The following is a 17,462-nucleotide window of genomic DNA, read 5'->3' as shown; positions in this document are numbered from 1 at the left end:
GGTTGTTTGTCTGTGTGTGGCCCTGCGATGGACTGGTGACCTGTCCAGGGTGTACCCCGCCTTTCGCCCGATGTCAGCTGGGATTTGCTCCAGCCCCCCCGCGACCCTGTATGCATGATAAGTGGTTGAGGATGGATGGATGGATGGATGGATTCCTTCCTTGTTACATCTTTTCTTACAGGACAGACACAAGTGAGTGAAATGTGTATGCATTTAAGGGAATTGGTATGTACCCATAGACTTACTTTTTCCTCTCTGTTTCAGGATGGCCCCATGGTGGTTGGGCTAGCTCCTCAGGATGCCAGTGATAGACTCATCATGTACCAGGTTTGTTGCGATGTTACAACGATCTGAGCTGGGCATAATAATTAAGTCAATTATTTAGTCTGTCAATCAGGTAGTGTGTTTGTAATTTGGGTGTGGAAATGACCTGTTTCCCAACAAAGCCAGTAACATGATATACTCAAAGACATTTTCTTTTTCATTAATTGCAAAAGACTTAACTGTACTTGCTTTTCTACTGTCTGTAAAATGTATACATTAAGATAAACATGTACTGTACTGATTTGGGATATTTTGTTGCCATTTTTCTCCTCTTAAGAATCGATTTGACAACCTGTTCAGGAAGTACATCACTTACACGGGTGGAGAGGAGCTGTTTGGACTTCCTGTTACCCAGCATCCCCAGCTGTTGGAGATTAGGAAGCAGCTGACTCTGCTGCAGAAGTTGTATGGCCTTTACAACAATGTCATTGAAACAGTCAATGGTTACTATGATATCCTCTGGGCTGACATTCATATCGAGAGGATCAATAACGAGCTACTCGACTTTCAGACGAGGTTAGACACTTAATGTGGGTCTGTTTTGTTTATCTTATGAATGTGCACATTTGCAGGTGCGATACACAGTCTTACCAATGGTGTCACACTAATCCACTGATCAACAGGTGTTGGTTACAGGCCAAGGGGGTAAGCCACAGTTGAAACAGTGAAGCCAACCAAAAGCTGCACGGACGGTTCCATGTAGGCCCAAAAATGATGTCAAAACCCTGTGACATCCCGTCGCACACGAGAGATGTAACCGTATAGCTTAGACTATAAACTTTAGGTGAATCTAAAACAACTATTTGGCGATCAGTAACGCTACGTTAGTGTTTGGCAGGTGAGCCTCGTAGGTGAGCGGATTAAACAGTGACGATCCGAGTCAGTCAAACACACTGAGCCATGAAACTTTTTGTTGGCGAAGCTATGCAGCTACCAGAGTTACGGTGTTTCTGCCGTTGATTTACGTCATTAAACCACGGTTATGCTGCACGATCATGCGCAGTAGACACTGGTGCCAACAGGAAGTAATCCTGTAGTAGTATTTTATTGGTCCAAAACTGGCTTCACTGCTCTCCATTCAAATCAGCGGGGTGGCCTCGTCCAGTAATATACTGTCTATGTTACAGGCCAAGATATCTTGCAGTGTACCATCAAAGAGCAGTGAAGAAGAAGACTGCAAGCTAGTAAACATGGATGTAAACAATGCTAAATTTAAATTTAAATAAAACTCAGTGTTGCAAATGTTTTATGGGAAAGGAGTGAGTAACACTGAATCACTGAGTCATTTTAATCCAAGTTGTGCTGACCTGAACTAAGTGGAAGGCACACTGAGACGTCCAGGAAATAAAACCAGCCAATAAGGTGTTTTACTGAAACTAAAAGAGTAACTTTTGCACATAGTAATCGGGTTGTCGTGTTGCCAGAGGAAGTGAGTGGCCATCAAATTAGATTACTACCATATCAAGAAAAATAACATCAGAACAAAAGAAAATAAAAGATAAGGAAAATGAAATGACTTATAATCTCCTTCCCTTCAGCATCACCCCTTCCTTGGCCTCATACAAAGTCTTTCCCCCGGAGTTATCCTATAAAATGGTTTTCATCAAGTATTGCATGAATGCTCCGAAGGATTTCAATTTCACCATTTCCATCTATGTTTATCTCTGCACTCTGTCCTCTTCATGGGTTTATTCATTGTGCATATGTCAAACAGAAATTGAAGGGTGAAGAAGCTCGGAGAATACAAGTTAAAGTAGTTTTTAATATGTCTCAATTTTTGTGTTCTCCTGACAGTGTGAAATTAGGGGAATAGGTGCTGACATAACAGCTCCTTCCTCTGCCAGAAGTGCTGTCTATCAGTTTTAGATGTTATTTAGATGCTCATATACACCTTTTGGACATGTTTTGTGCAGAATTAATCTGTAATTTGGAATACAGTAGTTTGTTGTTAGTCTATCCTTTAACTTCCAGGTGTCGCAAGCTGCCTCGTGCTCTGAAGGAGTGGCAGGCTTTCCTGGACCTGAAGAAAACAATTGATGAATTCAGTGAGTGCTGCCCCCTGCTAGAACTCATGACTAACAAGGCTATGATGACTCGCCACTGGAAGAGAATTACTGAGGTCAGTGAAACAAGGCTGCCAACAAACCGCTGCAGTTGCACGTTATTTTCACATAAAAGAGAGCCATTATCAACACCTTTTGTTAGTTAATTATGTAACAGTAAAATAACAATAGCTGTTGTCTTGACATAGTAGTCTTGGTATAAATAGACTCTCATTTGCACACTATGAACAACAAATCTATCTGGTTTTGTGCCAAGGTGACTGGGCATACCTTTGAGGTGGAAAGTGACACATTCAAGCTACGCAACATTATGGAGGCTCCTCTGCTCAAGTATAAAGAGGAGATTGAGGTAAGAATAATAGGCTACATATGCAGGCCAAAAGAGAGGCTGATAATCAAAGGAAACCTTCACATGCTTTCCCTGGTCCAATACATAGATGATATTGAAAAATATTATTCCCAATAAATAGCACAAAAGTTGTTTGGAGAAAATATATATGTTCGATACATTTTCAAATAGATGTGTTTAAGCTCAAGCATAATTTTCCTACTGGCCATTAAAGTGGCTGTTGACACATGAATAATTTTCTCTGATAAAAATCTAGCAGGCGTCGTTTATGGAGCGCTTGTATGTTTTATTTATTTAGTCAACATATTTGTAGCTTCAAAAAATTCTCAAAACTGGTGATGATGTAAATGAAAAAAACTCTTTAGTGTCAATGTTGATAATGATGATTGTATGATTATGTACCAGAGTGGCAACATTACTGCATTACAAAACTGGTAGTGATGTGTTTTTTGCTAACCAGCAATAACTGTTTGCCAGAGCTGAAGGAGGAGCAACCATAGGTACAGCAGCAACTCGGTGTGGCAGAGCACTGCCAGAGTATATAGGTCATAAGCACTTGCAGGTTTAATCCCAAAAATTTAAATGAATACATTTTTTTCTATGATATTTACTATATATACTAATGTACGCATGTCCTGGCAGGGATGATGATGATGATCTTGGTAGCACTTTATAATTTTATTTTTATAGCACACTTCACAACAGAAGTTATCTCATTGCACTTTTCATGTAGATCAGGTTTGGACCAAACTCTTTGTGACAATTTTCTCCACGAGTAAGCACTTGGTGACCATTTCTACCTGTAAAAACTTAAGCAATACCTTCACTCAGGGTGAGCGGTCATCTGTTAATTGTAGCAGTGGGTGTCGAGCAGGAACATCGGGGCACCAGGGAGCCCACAACCACAGATCCAGATGCTACAGCTCCAGAGCCAGGAACACATGCAGAAAGAAAGTGATAGGAGAGAGGAGAGGGACGAGAAAACACAAAACTATAGGAGAGGGAAGAAGTAAAGTTATAATAGTAAAAATAGTAAAATGCAAGAAAAGAGCTAAGTGCATCATGGGAAGTCTCGCAGCAGTCTAGGCCTTTAGCAGCATAAGTAAGGGATGGTTAAGGGCTCACCTGAGCCAGCCATAACTACAGTATAAGCTTTATCAAAGAGGAAAGTCTTAAGCCTACTCTTAAATGTGAATATGGTGTCTGCCTCCTGAAACCAAACGGGATCTGATTCTAAGGGAGAGAAACTTAGCTGAAGGCTCTGGCTCCCATTCTACTTTTGGATACTCTAGGAACCACAAGAGTAGCCCTGCATTCTGGAATCGCAGTGTTCTAGTGGCGTTATGAGGTGCTATGAGCTCTTTAAGATAAGATGGTACCTGAACTTTGCAGGTGAGTAGAAGGATTTTAAATTCTGTTCTGGATTATACAGGGAGCAATTGCAGAGAAACCAGTATGGGAGAGATGTGATCTCTTTTCCTAGTTCTTGTCAGTACACGTGCCACAGCATTCTGAATCAACTGGAGAGTCTTAAGAGACTTGTTCAGGCAGCCTGATAATAAGGAATTACAACAATAAAACCTAGAATTTACAAATGCGTGGATTTGTTTTGAGACAGGATATAACTGATGTTTGTAATGTTACTGTTTGACAGTGTTGGGCAAGTTATTCAGAAATTGTAATAAGTTACTAGTTACTTATTACTCCTTAAAAAAGTATTAAAAGTAACTAGTTACCTTATTAACTTAAGTTACTATATTACTTTTACAACCCCCCCATTCTACAAAGTGACGGACAACCCGTTTAGCAGCTCATTTTAGAAATGAATCCACAGTCAAACTGAAAACACTGCAGCATCCCAAATCAGAGGATGCTATAATGCTATACATTAAAGGCTATGTATATACAGTATTTAACAAAATAAAACACAATGCAGTCTCTTCCAACTTTTTAACTATAGCATATTCATAACAATAGCAAGGAGTATGTTTTTGTACAAAACGTGTTTCTTAACGTCACCGGTTGAAATTAAAAAATAAACCCCATCCCGACTTGAACTATAGACCTTCTGTTTTTCTGCAGATGCTTCAATAAATAAGATATAGAATTTTTTGTGTTTTAGAGTTTAAAGCTGGTTGCACAAAATTTACAATAGACGACAATGTTCTTTGCATCTTAGTTACTGAGTAACGCTTTACTGCCCAACATTTCTGTTAGATAAATTTTGCTTTATCAAGTTGTCAGAAATAATAATAGTCAGAAGCCTCAGTTTGTTACAAATGCATTTGCGTTCATCAAGCAAAAAAGAACAACTCACTATGTGTGAGTCTGACCTTTATCCCTTCAGTGCAGGTGGAGTACGACCTATTTCTCTCTTTCTCTCTAGGCAGTTAAGTTGAGTGTAGAGATGTGTGTGTGTGTGTGTTCAGTTAAATCCTCAGCTTCTGGTTTCAGTTGTTGTTGTTTTTCTTGCCTTAGTTACTATTTTCTTAGACAGAAGGCAAACACTGTGAAACTGCACTCTATCTGTGCACAGAGATAGCATTTCTAAGAACTCACTATGTTTGAGTCTGACCTTTATGCCATTGGTGCAGGTGGAGTGCGACCTATCTGTCTCGCTGTCTCTAGGCAGATAAGTTGAGTGTGTGTGTGTGTGTGTGTGTGTGTGTTAAGTCCTTAGCTTCTGGTTTCAGTTCTTGTTTTTCTTGCCTTAATTGCCATTTTCTTAGTTAGAAGGCAGACACAGTTAAACTGCACTAAATCCTTGCACATAGTATTTCTAAGAAATGCAACTTATAACAAAGTAAAACTCAGTTCATAGGGATATTTTTCATTCAGTTACATAGGTGCTAAAAGGCAGTTCTTGAAGTTTTATGTGGGGGTTAAAGGACATACCCAGATTAAATATAACTCGAAAGATTCCTTACAGAGACGCTTGAGGTCAGGGCAATGCCATCTATATTTTTAGGTAATGCGTCTCTGATGTTTTTACTGGCAAGCACAATAACAGAAAATTGCAGGTCATCCAGATTTTTACATCCCTAAGGCATGCTTGAAGTTAAGCTAACTGATTCATCTGGCTTTATCGATATATATAATTGGGTATCATCTGCATAACAATGAATGCTTATGGAGTGTTTCACATTAATATTGCCTTAAAGAAGCATGCATAAGGTCAATAGGACTGGTCCAAGTACGGAACATTTTGGAACTCCGTGACTAACTTTAGCACGCATGGAGGATTTGTTGTTAACATGTACAAACACTAACACTGGTATTGCTAATGTTTTAACAAATCTTATGCAGGATATCTGTATCAGTGCTGTGAAAGAGCGAGATATTGAGCAGAAGCTGAAGCAGGTGATCGCTGAGTGGGACAACAAGACTTTTACGTTTGCCAACTTTAAGACACGCGGTGAACTGCTACTGAGAGGAGACAGCACATCAGAGATCATTGCCAGCATGGAGGACAGCTTAATGATTTTGGGGTCTCTTATGAGCAACAGGTATGTTGAGTCTCATAATCATCAGTATTAGCATGTTGATGAGTGCCATTAAATTAAAATGCATCACACCACCTTCTCTGCCCCCACAGAGGAGTGGGAATTTATTTGACTGCCTTTGTAGACTACAAGCTGTCACTGTATGTGGTATAATAATGAGACTAACATGCAGATGTCATTTATTTCCCAGGTATAATACTCCATTTAAAGCCCAGATTCAGAAGTGGGTTCAGAATCTTTCCAATACCACTGATATCATAGAAAACTGGATGACCGTCCAGAACCTCTGGATCTACCTGGAGGCCGTGTTTGTAGGAGGAGACATTGCTAAACAACTGCCTAAGGTAGATTACAACAAATTTCTCATATTCGATTCTCTAATCTAATTGAAATTAAATGTTTATCAGGCTGAAACACAAAACCCCGCCTTATTTGATGCCTTACATTTATAGTTTCATTAACATAATATTTGATCAGAAATAAAGCAGTTTCCTGAATGTTGTCTGTGATGATTCTGTGTAATTTAAGGCATTAGTATCCTATATAAATTGTATTTTAATTTTCAGTTCTGTAGTTCATGGCCTTGTAAAACAAAAAACGATTTGCATATTAGGCAAGATCCACTTTTTTCATGTCTTTTCACCCTAATGTGTCCCTGGTGTGTCTAAAGGCCCCCAAACAATGAGAAAAAAACACCCTCTCTCTTTTTCTAAAGCTCAGTCTTTAAGTAAATGTGTGTGTAGATTGAATTTGGCTCCCTTCTTGATGTCATGGAGGCCCAGTGCAGTAGACGGCCCCGCTCACTGAGTACATACTGAGTACAGCACTCTTAGCCATGCCCCCATTATCCAACCTGTTTTTTCCAACACCAAGTGGTCATTCCATCGCTGATCTACAACTGGAGGTTGTTCAGTATGTCTCACAGAAAGTGCTTTTACAGTCATGTAAACATTTTCTAGTACATTTACATTTATTCATTTAGCTGACGCTTTTATCCAAAGCGACTAACAATTGCTGACGCACACTTCTGGAGCAACTAGGGGTTAAGTGTCTTGCTTAAGTGTCTTGCTCACACAATGGTGGATGTCTCACAGTGGGAATTGAACCCAGGTCTCCCACACCAAAGGCAGGCATCTTATCTATGCGCCATCACCACCCCTTTAGACACCCAAAATAAAAATATGAACCTGGAAATTTGCATAGTATGGGATCTTTAAAACAAACAACAAATAGTTTGTTTTTGCATTTAAAAAAATAATTTAGAATACAACCTCTGTTAATTGGATGAATAACTGACTAAACCTTTTTTAGGAAGCAAAGCGTTTCTCTAACATTGACAAATCATGGGTGAAGATCATGATGCGAGCCCACGAGATGCCCAATGTAGTACAGTCATGTGTGGGGGATGAGACTATGGGACAGCTGCTTCCTCACCTCCTCGAACAGCTGGAAATATGCCAGAAGTCACTTACAGGGTGAGTACAAAGGACCAAAATCCTAATCAACTCAGATGTCAGAACAATATGAAGGTTTGAAGTGTGAGTAGTTAAAGCATAATTGAAAGAAAGGAGTGAGTACTTTTTAAAACTGTTACGATAAGTAAATATTTATTTGAAGTGTTTTGCTGCCAAGTATTGTACATGTGGTTTGTTGTGTGTTCAAACAGACTATTGCAGGTAACTTTTTAAATATTATTATTACTGTTATCATATCATCATTGTTATCATGATGTCAAACAGCTATTTGGAGAAGAAGCGTTTGATGTTTCCTCGTTTCTTCTTCGTCTCTGACCCTGCCCTGCTGGAGATCCTGGGCCAGGCCTCTGACTCCCACACCATTCAGGCCCACCTTCTCAACGTCTTCGACAACATCAAATGTGTCAGATTCCATGACAAGGTGAATTTTTATATAGCACAAATTTCCACTTCCTCCTTCAGTTGGGAGGTCACTGTGACCTCACAAAATATGTTTTTATTCATAACTCAAGAATTGAAGATTATATTTCACAGTTTGATTGGACAATGAATTGACAATGACAAATTTTTGACTCCAAGGTCAAAATGACCTTGATATGTTTTTGGCCATAACTCAATAATTGATGCATTATGACAAAATTTCACACACATGTTGTGGAATGGAATACAATGATGAAGTGATGAAATTTTTTACCCAAAAGGTCAAAGGGCAACTTCACTGACATAATGCCCTGGGTAAACTCTTTTTTTGGCCTATCTTCAACACCTGTGTCTGTGACCATATTTTACAGTTGGTTGGACACTGAACAGGTGATACCTTTGACTCAAAGGTCATTGATTCCTCAAAATAGTTTTTTAGCCATGAATCGGGCGATTCAAGATTACACACACATGCACGTTGACTGTAATGACACAATGAGTGACAACAACAACAAGCACAGTATGGGCTTTCCTCCATCTCATCCATTCTGCCTTTCACTTCCTGCTTCATTCTGAATTTTGAGCGTCATTTGAGTCACTTCATTCTGAACGACTTAATGGAGCACACCTAATCATGATGCTGTAGGGAGCTTTACCTACAGCAGAGGCAAATATAGAGAAAACAAAAGCACCACATTTTGTGGAGCTATATCCATCTTCTCATAGTAATCAAGAACATGTGTACCTGTTTAGCCAATACATTCTTCATTAATCAGTTCAACAAAGTGTATTCTGTAGAATCATACATATGTACAGTATCATCAAAACCCATCTGTCCTTTTGCAACAATTTTTTTAACAATTGCAACAGACAGAATAAAATACAATCCAAGGCCATAAAATTTAATTTACTAATCAGAATAATGTAGAAGAGGAGAATACATGCATATGTCATCAAATTATTTTCCTTACTTCACAAGTGGAAAAAGAATAATCTATCCGTGATTACCATCTTCCACAGGTATATGACCGTATTCTGGCTGTATCATCACGGGAAGGGGAGACTATGGAGCTAGAGCGTTCTGTGACAGCAGAGGGGAATGTAGAGGTTTGGCTCAATGCTCTGCTGAAGGAATCCCAGAGGTCTTTGCACCTGGTGATCCGACAGGCTGCCCTGACCATCCAGGACCCTGGCTTCCAGCTCGTCGACTTCCTCAACTCCTTCACTGCTCAGGTAGATAATAGTTGGAATCAAAGAACTAATCTACTAATGGGCCATGCTGTACCATTACTCTCTGTGATTGCCCACCAAGGACTGTGTACTAAGAAGAAAACATGTTGGATAATTGGTTTTATATAAACTAGACCAGCATCATGAATTTCTCAAGTCCTTCTCAGCTTTGATTCTGTGTTCAGGGAGGTAATTAAAGTAATAACATCTGACCATTACACAATGATGTGATCACCAAATATCCTTGATCCAGGTGGGCTTGCTAGGTATTCAGATGATATGGACAAGAGACTCGGAGGAGGCTTTGACCAATGCTCGTTATGATCGCCGCATTATGGCCAAAACCAACCAGCTCTTCCTTGATCTGCTCAACACACTGATTGACATGACCACAAGAGACCTGGAGGCTGTGGAGAGGACTAAGTACGAGACCCTCATCACCATCCATGTCCACCAGAGGGACATATTTGATGAGCTGGTGAGTATATTGTCGGTCATTTAGTAGTACTTCAGTAGCAACACCATTAACAAGTTGCATTTATTTTTTTCACCACAAGGCTAAGTCTTTACTGCAGCTGCCTGGGTTCAAGTCCAGCCCGCAGCCCATTACTGCATGTCATCCCCTCTCTCTCTCCTACATTTCCTGTCTCTCTTTAGCTCTTCCTATCAAATAAAGGCAAAGCCTAAATATTCTTTAAAAAAATAAATAAAAGGAGTTAGTCAGCATGCAAAGAATTTGTCTGTGTGAGGCATAACATTACTAGCATCAATTTAGCGGTGGCTCAGAGCTATGGTTACAGTAAGAACCTCATGTTAACCACGGGAACATTCAGAACAACCTCAAAAAAAGTCTTGTGCGTAGCCAAGTAATGTTACGCAAGTTTCTTTGATGTGCTGCTTGTATGTCCTGTTCTGATCTTCCAGAGGTAGCTAGTCATTGCTAAGCTATTTTGTTGCTTCTCTTAGCATGTCAAGTTATTTGGCAGACTTTGTGTTGTAGCTGCTAGCTAACTGAGCTGGTCTTTTGCAGAAGAGAGTTTGGTTTTGCCTCGAGTCTGCTCCGAGCAGGACACACTAGGAGATAGAGCTGCTGTCTGAAGCTTCGGTGATGAAGTCCAGGAAAAAGAGAGAGAGCCCTGAAAAGTTGCCCTGAGGTTTGGTTGATCAGGGCAGAATTGGGCTGAATACTTTTCAAGTTCAGTTTCTGTTCCTGTGGTCCCAACAGCTGCAGATTTCAATGCTATCTGTAAACAGTTATTGTCATTGGCAGCTAAGTGATATTTAGACCTAGAGAAAATGTCTAGAGAGAATGTCTTTGAAGTCTTCCCTCAAGGCACTGTAAATTGGATGGCTGATCTTCAAGGTGAATAGCACAGGTATGAAGTAACTTTATGTAGACATTCAAGAAAGGTTAAATCAAGTACAACTGGACTTGGTTGAAGATACTGGAAGACGTTTCGCCTTTCATCCAAGACCCTTCTTCAGTTCTCTGATTTTAGATGAGAGGCAATATGTTTTCCAGTATCTTTAACCAAGCCCAGTTACCTCTGATTTAACCGTCTTTGATAACAATGATCTGGATGACTTAAAATCTTCACAGAAATCTTTATTTTGACATTTTTATTTAATCCCCTTATACTTTTTATTCATTTTTATCCCCTCATCTTCTCTCTCTCCCACAAATCTTGCACTTGTCCTACCCATTTTTTCCCAAAAATCTTTTTGCTTTGACTCACTTCTCTCTTCTATAATAGATCCTCTTTGTCCTCCTTATACTTTTTATCTATTTGTATTTCATCTCTCTACTCATCACCCTCCTTATTATGCCCGATTACTCATTTTACCTGTGTCCTTGACTTACCTCTTTCCTGCCATCCTTCTCCCCTCCTTTTTTACCTTCCTTCCACCTCAGTTTCAAATCATGGCCTCTCATCTCTTTAGTTTCCTCCTCCCCTTAACTGCCTCTCCCCTTCCTTCTAACTTTTTAATATAATCTTCCTGTCACCTCATGCCCCCTTCATACGTCCTGCCATTCCACCCCTACTTCCCTCTTTCCTCCTGCTTTTTTCTGTCTCCTCAAATCGCCTCCTGAATGGTGCCCTTTGATTTCCTATTCTTCACATCTTCTCTTTTTCCCTCCTCCTCACCCATTATCCTTACCCTTTCTCCCTCTAGTGCCGGCTCCATGTCAAAACCCCCAACGACTTTGAGTGGCTGAAGCAGGGTCGTTTTTACTTCAATGAGGACTCAGACAAGATGATCATCAACATCACAGATGTGGGCTTTGTCTACCAGAATGAATTCTTGGGCTGCACTGAAAGGCTTGTCATTACACCGTTGACTGACAGGTAGAGGCCCACCCATGGAAGCACACACACATATGCACTCTGATAAAGGGGAGAATTAAAATGCTAAGAATGTACTGTCAAATGATGAACACCTATTAATATTTTTCACGTTTTAAAAAGTATCTAACATGCCTAGAAACTGTCAGAAAGTGTGTATGTTTTATCATGGCTGTAATGGTTAAAACTAAGGGCTTCAGTATGCTTCAAACACAGTGCTAACAGGTTATGAAACCGTCTTCTGAAATGCCCTCATCACCAATCTAGGGACAGCCACCCAGTCATCTGTACTATTAGTCAAAAGTGTACCTAACTTCCAAAAGAGTTATTTCTAGTTATAGAGTTATAATTAACAATGAAAGCATCTAAAGGTTTAGGTTTCAAATCTTGAGAAACGCAACACAATTTGGATTGCACCGTTTGAACAAGACAATCTTGAAGTAATTGCACAGTCTCAAAGAAAATGTCAATTTGGTTGTAAACAAGTCAGCAATTATATACAGCCTTGATACTGTACCTCATACATATATCAGCCATTTAGAATGAGTGACAGGGATTCAATATGTTTTTTATCATGATCAAATCAGAAGAAAAGAGGCAATGGCTCACAGCAACAACAAGATATTTCATGTGAGACAGAGAGATTGCACTGGAATTGGGAAGAGAAGAAATTTGAGGGGATGAGTTGCACAGATCACCATCCAGTGTCAGACTAACAGAGGGAGAAATATGAGAAGAGACGGGGGGGAAGTAACAATGAGAAAGAGATGAGAAGAGACGGCAGCAAGGAGGGCACTCTCCAAAGAAGTGGCATGCTGGCCTTATGGCCATAGGCGACAGGACAGCCCTGATTTTCCCATTGCCTTCTTTCCCTGCCTGAAACTCTATCTGATTTATTCTCTTCGGTGACAACATGCTTTGCTGAGTAGAGTTAAAACTGGTAACACGGAAACAAAAGGGACAATGATGATTTGAAAATATTCAGTTTTGGTCATTCTCTGAAGGACAAAATTTATTACAAGCACGGTCACATCATGAGTTTTGACTATAGGCCAGCCATGCAGTGAAAAGGATGAACAGTGTTTAGCCAGAAGGCCTGGGTCAGGTCCTGGTGTCATTCCTCCTCTCTGCTGAAGTGTCCTTTAGGAAGACACTTAATCCCCACCAGCTTCAGGGGTTGCATTCTCTAGCTGTGCGTGACCTCCAACCTCACTGTGGAGAATCACAGCGTATTAGTTTTATTTTGTGATAAATTCAGTGTGAGGGGAAAATAAAAACTGCTTTGTGAGGAAGCAAATTCTTGACCTTATTGTGCTTATGTAATTTAACCTGTCTATTTTTGGTCAGGTGCTACATCACCCTAGCCCAAGCTCTCGGTATGAGTATGGGTGGAGCCCCTGCTGGTCCTGCAGGAACAGGTAAGACTGAGGCCCGAAATATTATCTAAAAAGAAGAATTGTCTATGATATATTGATGTTATCCAATTAGGAAACTTTCTTAGGCAGGACTACAGACATTAGCCTAATAGTATACTGGTTGATAGATCTTGCATCGGTCCTGCATACAAATCAATTATGCGGCAGTAGTCAAACGGCATCAAGAACATGCAATATTGACAAAATTTTTACAGTAATTACATGACTCTTTGTCCGTGGTCATGTCCCTTGTTAAATTACAGTGATTCATAACCTGGTGGTCGAGACCTCTCCAAGGGTACCAAATTAAATCTCAAGGGTGGTGAAATGATTAATGTGATAGGAAAGAAGACATTGGCCCTGCTGCACAGTTGTATGTTATTTTTTTCAAAATGTTGTCCTCTTTGTTTTAACTTAAGTAGATAGTTTTAGCTTTTCAGACAATCACATAATTCAGATAATTATCCACACGAGTAATCAGAGAAGTTTAAATGATCACTCATAGGTGAAAGTCCTGGACATACTGTATGCAGCCTGTGATGAGATTAGATTAGATTTATCTTTATTGTCATTGTATGGAGTACTGTAACAACGAAATACAGTTCTGCATCTAACAAAAGGCAAGTAAAGTGCAGAGTAATGCACATTTGTAGAGATAATGTATAAATAAACTGTTATGAGTAGATATGAATATGCTAAAATATATACAGTATACAGTATGAACAGAGTTAAATGAAGAAGAGGGGTGACAAGTTGACATTGCTTCATTTTAAAAGGATCACAAACCGAAAAGCTTGGGAGCCAATCAATTTACAATTGAGTTTTAGTTGGTGTTATGTTTGAAGAATTGGAGAGAGTTGGAGAATGCACTTCTCTCTCACTTTCAAATCTGCCTTTTGTTATCAGGTAAGACAGAGACCACAAAGGACATGGGTCGCTGTCTGGGGAAGTATGTTGTGGTTTTCAACTGCTCTGACCAGATGGACTTCAGAGGCCTAGGAAGAATATTCAAAGGTAAGAGTCACAAAGCAAATGGGTTTTATTATGTTATTGCAAATGAAGCAGCACTGGAAAAAATATATGGATGAGCCTTAAACAGGCTAAAGGTTTTGTGCACAGCAAGGAGGACAAGGACCACGGGTTGTTTTAAAGGAATCATAACTAGACAATGAAGAGACAATTATATATTGTAAATGAAATATTTTGGAGTTGCACATGTTTTATTTCCAGGTCTGGCTCAGTCTGGTTCGTGGGGCTGCTTTGACGAGTTCAACCGCATTGACCTTCCAGTTTTGTCGGTGGCAGCCCAGCAGATCGCGATAGTTCTCACCTGCAAGAAGGAACGTCGCAAAAACTTTGTCTTCACTGATGGAGAAAATGTGGATATGAACCCTGAGTTTGGCATCTTCCTTACCATGGTCAGTGACACAGCAGCGCCATTATTTCAAAATTTAGATAGAAACTGCTATTCATGTTGATATAGTCAGGGATACCATTTTCATGGTATTATTCCAGTTAATGAACACTTTATGAAGAAAATCCACATACTCAGCTGATGGAACTGAATATTATATACTGTCCTGCTGTGCAGTGTTACGTTGTCTGTAGTAGAAAGTAAAAGGTAAGATAGAAGCTGGCTGATGCACCTGGGTACAGTACATGCACCTGTGTGCACGCAGCGTCTTGGACATTACAAGAACCTCCAGTTTTAGCTGCTGGACAGCTTGATGATACATATTATATGCAAATAATAGTTTTATGATTCAATGAGTGTAGCTAAATGGAATCGAATTGGCCCAGGTCTTATTTTACAAGCCAGTTTGGATGATTCTAAACAAGAGGGTCCGCCTTTTAATAATATTAGCCAGTGTTCATATCATACTCTTCATACAGTAATAGTTAGATCTCCTTGCTATCCCAAGGTAAATCATTAAACAGAGAACAGTGGAATTATTCTCCCATGGGAGAGAGGTGAGAGATCATTCTCGCTTTTATTTTTAGTGTGCGTGTGTGCATGTGTGTGTGTATGTGTGCATGTACCTGTGTGTATTGAGACCGTAATCAAAGGCTGACTGTGGAAGGCTGGCTGTGGAGAGGAGGGTCTAAGCTCTGTGCATAGGGATTAGTTGAAGAAGAAAAGTTATGCTATGAACGCTCTGCTCTGGCGTACACATATATGCTATAAATTGGACAACTTGCAGATAACTGGATACCTGTAACTCTATTAATCAACCTGCTGCTTGTGTTTCTCTGTGTTGTGTGGTCCACATGCTCTTTTTTGTATTTATTTGATGTATTGTTTGTTACAGTATGATCTGGGATCTAAATGTTCTATGTAATATTGAATGCAATATTATATTTCCTCATTATTAAAGTTTCCCTATTTTCACACCATTTAAAACTATTTTTCTTTTCTTATATAAACAGAACCCGGGTTATGCAGGTCGCCAGGAGCTTCCTGAGAACCTGAAGATCAACTTCCGCTCTGTGGCCATGATGGTCCCTGACCGTCAGATCATCATTAGGGTGAAACTGGCCAGTTGTGGGTTTATCGACAACATGGAGCTGGCCCGCAAGTTCTTCACTCTTTACAAGCTGTGTGAGGAGCAACTCTCCAAACAGGTAAAACAGGCAAAATGTGACACTTTCTAGTCTTGTTTCACATGGTTACAAAATAATTAATTTTCTCCTGGTTTGTTATCAGACTTTGGTGTTGCTAACTTCTTACCACCCTGTTTTTTTCTATATACAGTATTTAAAGTGCTTAATTTATATTATTTGGAGGATCACAGCACACACAATGCATATATTTAATATGGAGAAAAGAATCAGAATAGCTTTTTTTGGCCAGGTATGTGTACACATTAAAGGCATTTGATTGTGGTTTTACATTGTAGATAGTAAGACTTCATTTTGCAGGTATGATATTTATGTTTTGAAAAAGAAACTGCATTTCAAAAATGAAAAATGTTCTTATCTAATTTACACTTATCTAATTCAAGTATTTAAAGCAAAGCTTTTGCTTTAAGGGATCACAGTTGCACACTTTACACATGGGAATTCACAATATAATTCCCAAGGTCCAAAACACTGGAAACCTCACAAATACAACAAATGGCAAAAACACCATACACAGTACAATTCCCTTTTGACAAGCATTTTTCTTGATGAAGGGTTAATGAGCCACAGCTTGGCATTAAGATTAATTGCTTATTTTCTCAATCTCCACTGTCACTGTTGGTGCCTAAAGCTTAATGCATCACAATGTAGTTATCTTTGACTCAAGACTTTGTTTAATTTCTGTCATCTACAATGATATTGAATTTGCTTTGAAGAGTACTGAAATAATTATAAATGCTTGTTAGAGAGGCTAGAAAAAGTAGGAGCATTCATAAATTGCTGGTTTTACACAGCTGTCTGCAAACATATCACGATGAATGATTGCAAATCTAAAATGCTATTTGTGATTGTCCAGGTTCACTATGACTTTGGCCTTCGGAACATCCTGTCAGTGCTGCGAACACTGGGAGCAGCTAAACGAGCCAACCCCAGTGACACAGAGTCAACCATCGTCATGAGGGTCCTCAGGGACATGAACTTATCTAAACTGGTCAGTCTAGAGTAGAATCAAAACAATTGATCATCTGATAGATAATCTTAATTCCCAAGTAAAAATTTATACTTATTTTCATGATCAGAAAATTAGAATAAAAAAGAATAAACTATTAATTTAAGGAATAAAAAAGTCAGATATCAAAGATAAAAGCAAAAAAGAGAAAATGATTGATTAAAATTTAATTATGAATTGACCGATCTCATTTCATTCTCAGTTGTTTTATGTTTTTATGGCTTTTTACTAACTTGTGTCTGTGTGTATTTGTTAGATCGACGAGGATGAGCCGCTCTTCCTGAGCTTGATTGAGGACCTCTTTCCAGGGATCCAACTTGATAAAGCAGGCTACCCTGAGCTAGAGGCTGCTATCGACAGACAGGTAGGGGAAAGTGAGAGATGAGTTTGCCTGCTGTGTTTTTGCAAGGGAGAGTGAAATGGCAGATAAATGCAGTAGAATGGAGGAAAAGAGGGGGAGAGATAGAGAGAGAGTGAGTGAAGAAGCTGAAAAAAATTAGGCGAAAGACTAATCGACAGTGAGACCGTTGTATCTTTCATATCACTCTTTAAACGCCTCAAGATATAGCTCCCAAAAGGAAACAAATGGTGCCATTTACCATTTGTCAGGACATAACCTAACTGATTGTGGCAAACACAGTGCAGAGAAAACACAAAGTAAAAGATACAGTCAAATGTTAGGTCTTTAAATTACTGTGCATTAAATGCCT

At 39.4% G+C, this 17,462-nt stretch overlaps 1 protein-coding gene across 1 annotated transcript in view; it reads left to right on the top strand.

The window, feature by feature from the left end:
- Window positions 1-17,462, top strand: part of dnah5 (dynein, axonemal, heavy chain 5) — a 111,582-nt gene that overhangs the window by 31,121 nt on the left and 62,999 nt on the right. The window contains exons 29-45 of the mRNA XM_038711914.1: window positions 265-327; window positions 602-840; window positions 2,296-2,443; window positions 2,644-2,736; window positions 6,043-6,242; window positions 6,430-6,583; window positions 7,551-7,714; window positions 7,979-8,135; window positions 9,155-9,367; window positions 9,618-9,842; window positions 11,540-11,712; window positions 13,057-13,127; window positions 14,031-14,138; window positions 14,355-14,542; window positions 15,552-15,746; window positions 16,600-16,734; window positions 17,009-17,116. Of these exons, the coding sequence (XP_038567842.1) occupies window positions 265-327; window positions 602-840; window positions 2,296-2,443; window positions 2,644-2,736; window positions 6,043-6,242; window positions 6,430-6,583; window positions 7,551-7,714; window positions 7,979-8,135; window positions 9,155-9,367; window positions 9,618-9,842; window positions 11,540-11,712; window positions 13,057-13,127; window positions 14,031-14,138; window positions 14,355-14,542; window positions 15,552-15,746; window positions 16,600-16,734; window positions 17,009-17,116 (2,634 nt within the window). The remainder of the gene's footprint in view (window positions 1-264; window positions 328-601; window positions 841-2,295; window positions 2,444-2,643; window positions 2,737-6,042; window positions 6,243-6,429; window positions 6,584-7,550; window positions 7,715-7,978; window positions 8,136-9,154; window positions 9,368-9,617; window positions 9,843-11,539; window positions 11,713-13,056; window positions 13,128-14,030; window positions 14,139-14,354; window positions 14,543-15,551; window positions 15,747-16,599; window positions 16,735-17,008; window positions 17,117-17,462) is intronic.

This window comes from Micropterus salmoides, unplaced genomic scaffold (genome assembly GCF_014851395.1).
Source record: "Micropterus salmoides isolate LMB-PRFRI ecotype aquatic unplaced genomic scaffold, ASM1485139v1 Ms_hic_scaffold_11, whole genome shotgun sequence".
Taxonomy (NCBI): domain Eukaryota; kingdom Metazoa; phylum Chordata; class Actinopteri; order Centrarchiformes; family Centrarchidae; genus Micropterus; species Micropterus salmoides.
Note: the sequence above shows the minus strand (reverse complement) of the source record. Positions and strands in the feature narration are given on the sequence as shown.